This window comes from Empidonax traillii, unplaced genomic scaffold, assembly GCF_003031625.1.
Source record: "Empidonax traillii isolate 1590-97213 ecotype Southwest subspecies unplaced genomic scaffold, ASM303162v1 scaffold3029:size16250, whole genome shotgun sequence".
NCBI classification, from domain to species: domain Eukaryota; kingdom Metazoa; phylum Chordata; class Aves; order Passeriformes; family Tyrannidae; genus Empidonax; species Empidonax traillii.
In genome coordinates this window covers 2,141-11,778 of record NW_020958222.1, presented here as the reverse complement: position 1 = coordinate 11,778, position 9,638 = coordinate 2,141, and the positions used below count along the sequence as shown (strand labels likewise).

At 50.3% G+C, this 9,638-nt stretch overlaps 1 protein-coding gene across 1 annotated transcript; it reads left to right on the top strand.

Annotated features, from left to right (window-relative positions):
• Nucleotides 1-5,243: 5,243 nt before the first annotated feature.
• Nucleotides 5,244-9,188, top strand: LOC114072342 (protein Wnt-3a; the record flags this gene model as incomplete). Its single annotated transcript, XM_027910250.1, has 2 exons — nucleotides 5,244-5,558; nucleotides 8,692-9,188. Coding segments are annotated over 2 exons (795 nt in total), but the record flags the coding sequence as incomplete, so codon positions are not given.
• Between the last annotated feature and the right edge of the window lie 450 nt (nucleotides 9,189-9,638).

Sequence of the window (9,638 nt, the reverse complement as noted above, 5' to 3'; positions counted from 1 at the left end):
TTCAAAGAGGATGGTGACAAGGATTGGTGGGGTGGAAGGTTTGTCTTCACAGAGCAGGGTCAGGAGTTGTCCTGGAAATATCCATGTTGCTTTTGCAAAGGAGCTTCCAAAGCTTCAGGAGAACCACCTAGAAAAGTGACATGAGTAGGAAACCCTTAAAAGAGGATCCATCTCTGCTGTTTGGCTGTCTGTTCTGCAGCTGCTAAGCTCTGCTTCCTTCTGTGCAACAAGATACCTTCTTATTCTCTTTCTTTCTCTCTCTCTCTTTCTTTTTCTTTCTCTCTTTCCTTCTTTCTTTCCTTCCCTCCCTTCCTTCCTCCCTCTCTCTCTCCCTTCCTTCTTCCTTCTTTTTTCCACTGCCACTGTGCAGGGAGTAAGGAAAGATTTAGGGTGTCAGGAACAGGGACAACAGGGCTCAGTGTTATGGTACAGGTATGGTAAAAAGGGACTTTTAAGCCTTTTACAAGCAAAAGAAACCATTATGTTAATTCTTCTGTGTCACCATAGTCCTTCTTCCCACATATCTGGGATATTTACCTGACCTGGGGTTAATCATTTAGTCATTCAGAGAAGGATTCAGGGAAAATAAGTCACTGTCTGGGCAGGAGGGCACAGGAGAGCAGGTTTCATATATTGGACAGTTGAGATATTTATACAGTTATTCATCTGACTTCCTCACCCACAACCTGATGACCCCCCTGCTCATCCCCAACACCTTCTGCCTGCAATTCTGAAGACCTCGCTGAATTTGGCATTGCAGGCACCCGCAGGAGATAAGCAGGACTGTCCTCAGGTGTGCAGATAAGGAAGCAGAAGCACAGACCGACCACAGGATTTGCCCAAAGTCACATAAAACAGCCCTGTGACAGCAGGAGAGCAAAGCTCGGGTCACCTCATGCTCAGGCCTCTGAATTATCCCACTGATAACACTCAGCTGTGTTTCTGCACCTCGAGATGGTTTTTTGCTGCTGAGATGTGGTGGTCAGAGATGTTGTGCCCAGGGTGTTCAGGGGACATTCAGGATCTCAGACTCACAGTCTGGGCACTTTAGGAACCCGTTTTCCAGAAGTGACCAGTGAATTGGAGACTTTTGCAAACATCCCTAAGGGCCCTCTGGAAGTCTCAGATATTCAATCCCTTGTGCTGCTCTGAAAAGCAAGTGGTTAAAACGCTCTCTAAGTCAACATCCCCGTGAGATGTTAGTCCCTGTTAACCAGATGACTTTCCAGAAGCTCAAGTCCTTAACGAGCTGCCACCAGCACCACCCAGAGAGGAATGAGGCGACCTGACAAACACGCGGCCGCCTTCCCTGCTATCTTCGCCGAATCTCTCGCATTTTTATTCGGCACCTTAATAACCCCTCATTTCCATTACAAGTGCGTGCTTTCCTTGGGCTTATCTCCACCTCTATCCACTCCTGCTCCATTCCTGCGGCCACGCCGCCCCCGGCTACAACCCCGGGGAGCTCCGAAATGCTGGGCAGGGTCGGGGCTGCTTCGCCAGGGCAGGACGGTCCCGTAACTCGGGAGGTGGCAGGACGTGATTCACCGATGGCACCGCTCCATCTGCGTCAAGACTGAACCCGGCGCCTTAACTTCAGGGGGCAGGAGGCGTAAACCCAGTGCCCTAATCCCGCGGAGCCATCAAGAGATCCGGGGCTGCGACTTTTTTTTTTTTTCTCGAGAGACAAAAACTCCTCACCTCGCTGCCCCCCGCCCCCGGGGCCAGATCTCGGCTCTCCTCTGCCCTGCCCGCCCGCATTCCCCAGGTAGTTACGATCAGATACAACCTCTTCGCTTCCTGTTGTGTGCTGTTAAGTGGTGGCTGCTCTCCACCCCAGGGGTGGCTGCATTTCAAAAGCAGGGGAGCGATTACATCGTATACGAGGCTGTAAAAGGCACCCGGGCTCCTTCTGGGAAGAGAATAATCGGTGCTTCTCCAGGCAAATCCTATCAATACCCCCCCCCCCCCTCCCCGATGCCCTTTACCCCCTTTTGGTAAGGGCTAAAACCAGTGGGGAGTTCAGGTAATGGGTACTGAGATTTTAGGGCTCGGTATCCACAACCAGTTCCTGGAACTGCTTGTTCAGCCGGGACCAACTCCTGGCAAAGGCAGAAATTCTTCAGGCTGTGTGGCCTGAAGCTCCCCAGGGTTTGGTGAGCTCTTCACCTGTACAGGAACCGTAAAATCCTTAAGGTTGGAAAAGACCACTGAGGTCATCCAGTTTAAACATTAACCCAGAGCTGCTACATCTACCAGTAAACCATGTCCCCAAGTGCCACGCCTGCATGTCTTTTAAATCCCTGCAGGGTTGGTGGCTCCACCGCTGCCCTGGGCAGCCTGTTCCAATGCCTGACAGCCCTTCCAGTGAAGATTTTTCCCAATATCCAACCTAAACCTCCCCTGGTACAACTTGAGGCCGTTTCCTTTCAACCTGTCACCTGATAGCTGGGAGAAGAGATCGACTCCCTCCCGGATCCAACCTCCTTTCAGGTAGTTGTAGGGAGCAGCGAGGTCCTCCCTGAGCCTTCTCTTCTCCAGGCTTGTCATCCCCAGCTCCCACAGCCACTCCTCCTAAGACTTGTGCTCCAGACCCTTCCCCAACTTAGTTGTCCTCCTCTGGACATGCTCCAGTCCCTCATTGTCTGTGCTGAGCTAATTCAGCTCGTGCTGAATCCAAAATCAGATCCAAGACCTACAGACTCCCCAGCCAAAGCCACCCCTCCCAGAGCCACGCAGGAGACAAACCCATGCACCAACACCCTGGCTGTAGACACCTCCTCTTCCAGGCACAGGGGGTCTCCATGGCATTTGCAAACATCAGTTCAGCACCTACAGCACCTTCCCAGCAAGCCAAAGGCCTGGATCAGGTCTCTCCTGAGCAGAGGAAGGGGTGGCTCCCAACAGATGGGAGGTAAACACAGCATCTTTGCCTCTAAACTGGGGATAACTGGGTTTGGTGGCCAATCCCCAGGATCACAAATACAGGCTGGGTGGAGAATGGATTGAGAGCAGCCCTGAGCAGAAAGACTTGGGAATGATGGAATTGGATGATCTTTAAGGGACCTTCCAACCCAACCATTCTGTGATTCTATGAAAAGGTTTCAAGATCAGTTAGGCCACAGTGGGAGGAGGTGGAAGGTGTGTCAGCCCTTTGCTGGTCAGGCACTCTGGATACCCTTCCACGCTGTGATGACATTGAAACCACCAGCTTATCTGAGTGGCTTCTGTGAGAAGAAGCCTTTGCTTTTCAAAGACCCCCAAGGCTGGTCAAGCGTCCTTGGAGTGATCATATGAAGCTCTCGACTCCCAGAATTTGGGTTCTGAATCCCACCTGGACTCAGGCAAGTCCCGAGTCCTGTCAAAACCAGACTCATCTGTTCGTGCTCCAAGCTGAGTTTTCAGTCATGAACTGCACGGTCATCACTTGCAGGATGCTGGGATCCTCCAGGCTGGACAGATGCTGAACAAGGGCTTTTCAAAATCACACTGGGGACCTGAGGGTTCCTGCATTTTCCTTTTTTTTTTTTTTTTTTTTTTAAGTTCTAGCCCCTGGTGACTTATTAACCTCCCCATGTGCATAGGCAAACATGTTCCAGGACATTGCTCATACCTTCAGCTTGTAAATTCATGCACGTTATTTCATTTGCATGTTGTTGTGCTTGGTAGTCTTCCCAAAGCAAAGCTTAAGTTCTTGCTTAAGCCTCGCAATCCAGCCACGACTGCTTTGCAGTCTTGATTGCTCCCCGAAAAACATGTTGACTTTTTTTGGCTGGGTGTATTAAACTCTTTGCATTAGTAAAGCCTGGAAGCATCTGGAGGGTAAAAGACGAAGCCAAAACGCCCAGGGAAAGCTCAGATCAGCAAAATACGGTGCAGAGAAGGTCTGAGTTGTTTTGAGTAGTCAGCTGATACAGAGCTCAGTAGAAGTTGGTGAAGATGCTTCAGCTGAAAGTGTGACCTCGTGCCTTTTGGATCCACTCGTATTTCAACACTGTTGTGGCAGAATCATCTGAAAGGGGTCAGAAACAACATGATTTCTTGGAGAACTGGTCTATAGGCACAGGGTGAGCTCCTGTGGGGAATGCTGTAAGAGCTTGAAGGAGGCCAGTTATCAGAACTGTTGTGTCTGCTTTGAATTTCCTCAAGGGCTTGAGAGCAGCCCTGTTTATGGCAAAAATACCATTTTAGTGAAGCCAAATAGCAGGGGTGATTTCTGAGGTGTGGTGTTGAATTCCAGGGTGGTTTCTTGTGAGTGAAGAAACCAAAACTGGTGGGGTGGATGGGGGAGAGGGGGAATAAACCCCAATCTTTTGGTATATTCCAAATTTGCAAAGCAGTTTGAAACGTTTGGTTTTCATTTTGGCCCAGTGCAGAAAAAGCCCTGACATCCAGTCAGGCCAGGCCAGTGCTGAGCTCCCCTTCCTCACTCAGCTCCACCTGGGATGAAAGGCTGTGATGGAAGGACTTCAGAGATTAAAACTCCTCAGCCTTTAGCTGTGACATCCTTTGGCCGATCCCTCCTACCAGCCCGAGGCAAGGGGCAGAAAAGGAAAGCTCCTTTCCAGTCCCCTTGGCAGGGACCTTAATTAGGCAAGTGAGGGAAGACTTTGGGCAGGTGCAAGATGCCATGCACTGAGCAGTGTCACTGAGCAGGTACACACCCTAGGGAAAGGAAAGGTGGCCTCAGGATGGAGGGCGAGGAGAGTGTTTAGTTTACACAGCAAGGAGTGAGGACTATCTGTCCATCCTGGCATTTTCCTCCCTTTTCCAGCTATCAGCAGCTCTCCCAGTGGAGGAAGAGGAGGTGCTTTACCCGGTGCTGGTCCCACCACTAAGGGTGCAGGCTGTTGTTAAGTGTAGACCTGCATTTCCCACGCTCTGGGAACACGCCCTGGCTCTGTGCACCTGAAGCCAAGCCCACGGCCCAGGTTATGGCCCTGTGGTGCACTGGCTGCAAAGCACCACACGGAATATTCCCGGTGCCCCCTGAAACCCAGGCTTGCCCAGCTCTTTGCTGTGCCCTGGCCCTCTACAAAGACCTCGGGATGACCCGAGTGGGAGCTGCTTGGCTGACCTCAGCGGCCCCGAGTCAAGCCCGGTCCTGCCTGCGCGGGAGCTTGGTTTCCTAGTGAAAAGAAAACCCTCTTTGGAGCGGGTCCAAGCCAGACCACAGGGAAGAGGAGAGTTTCCTGGCCTCCTGCCACGCCCTGGAGAGAGAGAGGAGACGATCACAGGGCTGACCAAACCCCGCGTGCGGTCCCTCATTTCCCCGCTTTCTCTCTCCCGCAGCCACCAGGGAATCCGCCTTCGTCCACGCCATCGCCTCGGCCGGAGTGGCCTTCGCCGTCACCAGGTCCTGCGCCGAGGGCTCCGCCACCATCTGCGGCTGCGACACCCGCCACAAGGGCTCCCCCGGGGAAGGCTGGAAGTGGGGGGGCTGCAGCGAGGACGTGGAGTTCGGGAGCATGGTGTCCCGGGAGTTCGCGGACGCGCGGGAGAACAGGCCCGACGCCCGCTCGGCCATGAACCGGCACAACAACGAGGCCGGCAGGACCGTAAGGACTTCTCAGTTCTGCCTTTCCCCACCTCCCGTTCGTGTTTTCTTGCCTGCCGTGATGAACCGTGGGAGGGGATGGAGGGGGAGCGACCAGTCCTGTGTCTGGGCAGGTTTACGTCTCAGAAAGATGGTAATAGTTCTTGTCAGGGAGGTGATCGATGGAAGTGATCCATGAAGGCTCCAGGTAAATTCACCCACCCACATGCAAATGTCTGCCTTGGAGTCAGTAGTCCAGAGGTCTTTATTATAGAGAATGGATCTGGACAGGTCTAGGATGGGATTTCATCCCAGCTTAGTGAGGGCATCAGCAAGTGGTGGACACCCCATCCCTGGAAGTGTCCAAGGCTTTGAGCGACCTGGTCTAGTGGAAGGTGTCCCTGCCCACGGCAGGGGAGCTGGAACTGAATGGTTTTTAAGGTCCCTTCCAAACCGAACCATTCTGTGGCTCCATGATTAGAATCAATAATTCAATCACAACGCCCTAACTGGGCCTGTTCCCATCCATTGGCTATAGGATGTCTGAAGTTCAGGTGGATCAGGGCTTAGGGAGTGGATTCAGCTGCTTAAGAAAATGCATTTTGGCATAAGCTGAGATATCTTGAAGTATCCAACCTGTCCTTGGGAAGACAGCGTGTCTCCTGCAGATCTGCCATCCTGGGGCTGATCCCAGAGTCACGGAAGGGCTGGGGTTGGAAGGAACCTCTGGAGATCATCTGGTCCAGCCAATGCCTTATGATCCCTTTGACACTCAAAAATGGCATTAAATGCAGGTGTTTAGACAACTGAATCCCAGCTGGAGTGCAGCTGTCCATCCCCATGGGATGACCTCTCTGCTTTGCAGGCTTGAGGGAAGAGAAGAACAGGGGACCATTTCCCACCACCCCTCTTCTCAGCACTGTTCTGTTTCCCAGGAAATATCTGAAGCAAATTAGAGGCAGTGTGGCTGTAGTACCTTTTGATCAAACCTAGACCATGCCCTAAAGCTGGTTTTACTTCAAACAACCAAGGGGAAAAAATGTGTCAGGGAAAAGAAAGCACAAAAAATCTTTCCCCCATCACAGTGGCTGCCTCACACAGGGGACCTTTTCCCTGGGTGGAATAATCCCACTAAGAGGATATTCTTTTTTTCCTCTCAAGAATATCCCATAAATTCCAGAAAGAGTGTATTTTGTGGGAAACAATTTGTGAAACTCAAAGCACGAAGTCCTTGCTGATGGAGACCGGGATGCAGCTTCTCTGAGATATCAAAGAGCAGATTAATATGGCCTTGTTCCCTCAGCAGAAGGTCTGGCACATGGCTGGGAGGACATCAGGGCAAAGCCACCACAGCTGTGCTGTGCTAGGAAACAACTGTGCTCAGGCAGAGCAGGACTTTGGGGTGAGCTCCTCAGGTGGGCACCCTGAAATCCCAGGGGAGTTGTCCCACCTCCCACCACAGCAGAGCCCTTCCAATACGACTTTTGGAAAAGAAATACCACCAGAAACTAAAACTGTCTCCAGTGTGGACAACCACAAGCAATCATGTGGTTTCCTCCAGCTCTGGCCTAAATTCTCCCAGGGAACCCCAGATATTGTGCATTGCTGGTGGAAGTTTCTGGGATAGATAACGGGACAAAGGAGGATTGTGGAGAGGATGCGTAGAGTGGAAAGGAGGGATTTGCTTTAAAGTGAGAATCCTTGGGAAAAACGAGCTCTGATCACAGGCCTGCAGGGGCCTTTTTACTGTAAACCCTGTTCTTTGACACTGAGTTACTTTAGGCCATTTTACAGGTGTCAAAGGATCTAAAAATCCTAGTGTTTCATAAAGCACTTTTCCATTCTCACCACGCCTGCACTCATGGAGTAGCTCTTCCAGTCCTCCACAGCCAAGTGTTCCCAGCTAAACCCGAGCCACAGGCAACGTTTCATCGCAGTTCCCATCGGAACTCCAGCCCTGCCACTCCGCCAGCAGTTTTGATTAAGTTCAGCGTGATTATACGAACCAAACATGTTGTGGTTCCCTCTCATCGCTAATTACAACCTCTTTGTGGCGGGTGATACTCCGTAAATAACCCAGGAAAGCACCTGGTGAGCACCAAGGTGCTGATTCATGGCAAATCTCTTGGCCTCAGCCTGGCACGAGTCTGTTCACGTACCCAGAAATTTGCTGATCGGTCTGAAAATGCAGATTATCGAGCCTGTTGCATAAGGTCGTCTCCCACCTCGGAATCCTGGAGGGCAACCACCTCTGGAAACGTTAAAGCTAATTTCTTCATAAGAGGTGTAAAACCAAATAGTCACCTCCTGGGGGTCGATAATCACCTTTGCATTTGCTCCAGGACAGTGTTTGGTGTTGAAGTTTGAGCCTTTCAAAAGCAGAAGTTGGGCTCCTATTTTTTTTTTTTTTTTTTTTTTTTTTTTTTTTTTTTTTTTTTTTTTTTTTTTTTTTTTTTTTTTTTTTTTTTTTTTTAACTTCTGAAATGGCTTAAATGTGACAATAAATTATGTTTTGGTTTCTGGATGTAGCCACAGCAAGACTAGAACCTTGTTTGATTAAGTAAACATAAAACATATGTAAAAGGCAGGATTCTGTTCTGGGTAAAGCGTTGAATTCTGTCCTAGAGAGTTAGGAAATTTCACATTTCCTCATTTCCTGTGGGACAGCTGAATATTTTATTTATGGAGACATTGTTGGAGCAGTTTTGTGTGTACTTCGCTTCTCTGCCCAAGGTGTGCCTGAATCGTTGGGTGACAGCACTGCAATATTCCCACGTGAGCATTGATATGAGTTAAATATGCTCAGAAATCCCTTTATCCCCTTCTGGAAGCTCTTGGTATATGCTTAAATTTGAGGTGGGAATCCAAACTACAACAAAATCAGAAAACAACAAAGCTGCAGAAGATTTACGTTCCTTAGATCCGGCCTCAGAGCAGGGCATTGACTGAGGAGATGAGGTGATTTTTTTTTGTTCACAAGCGTGCAAGTATATGAAATATGAATGTGAATGGGTGAAATACGAATAGATGAAATGCGAATAGATGAAATAATTGGCAATTCTTTAGGAAACCACGGCTAAATATCAGTGTGCCAGAAGTGTTTTGATTGCAGGTTAATGCCTTTCCTTCCCCTTTGCCTTTCTCCTCTTCTCCAGTCCATCATTGAGCTCATGCACCTCAAGTGCAAGTGCCACGGCCTCTCGGGCAGCTGCGAAGTGAAGACCTGCTGGTGGTCCCAGCCAGACTTCAGGGTGATCGGGGACTACCTCAAGGACAAGTACGACAGCGCCTCGGAGATGGTGGTGGAGAAACACCGCGAGTCCCGCGGCTGGGTCGAGACCCTGCGGCCCAAGTACAACTTCTTCAAGGCTCCCACCGAGAAGGACCTGGTGTACTACGAGAACTCCCCGAACTTTTGCGAGCCCAACCCCGAGACGGGCTCCTTCGGCACCCGGGACAGGATCTGCAACGTCACCTCGCACGGCATCGACGGCTGCGACCTGCTGTGCTGCGGCCGCGGCCACAACACGAGGACTGAGAAGCGCAAGGAGAAGTGCCACTGCATCTTCCACTGGTGCTGCTACGTGCGGTGCCAGGAGTGCATACGAGTCTACGACGTCCACACGTGCAAATAAAGAGCAGGGGGGAGGAAAGGGACCCTTTGGATTTGAGCCTCCTCGCTCTGAGGTTTTGCGGACGTTGAGAGGAGTCGACTTTTTTTGTTTGGTTTTTTTTTTGTTTTGTTTTGTTTTGTTTTTTGGTTTTTTTTGTTTGTTTTTTTTAATATTAAAAGAATAAAAACTTTGGGGGGGGGATTAAAAAAAAAAAGGGGGCAAAAAAAAATAAATAAAAGGCTGAGACTGGTCGGATAGAATAGGTCTAAGGACTTCTGGGCTATCCTGAGGTACAAGTGGCAGCCACACGAGTTGTGCCCCAGCGGGGACAGCGGCTTTTCAACCAAGGCCACGGAGCTGGGAAGAAGAGCACGAGAAAAAAGCGTGGATGTGCTGTGCTCCCGCCCACCTCAAGTGACTCGTGTGGTTTTAAGTGTCCTTTGAAAGACTTGCATCTTCCAAAGCATCTCCTTTTTCCCTCAGCCAGG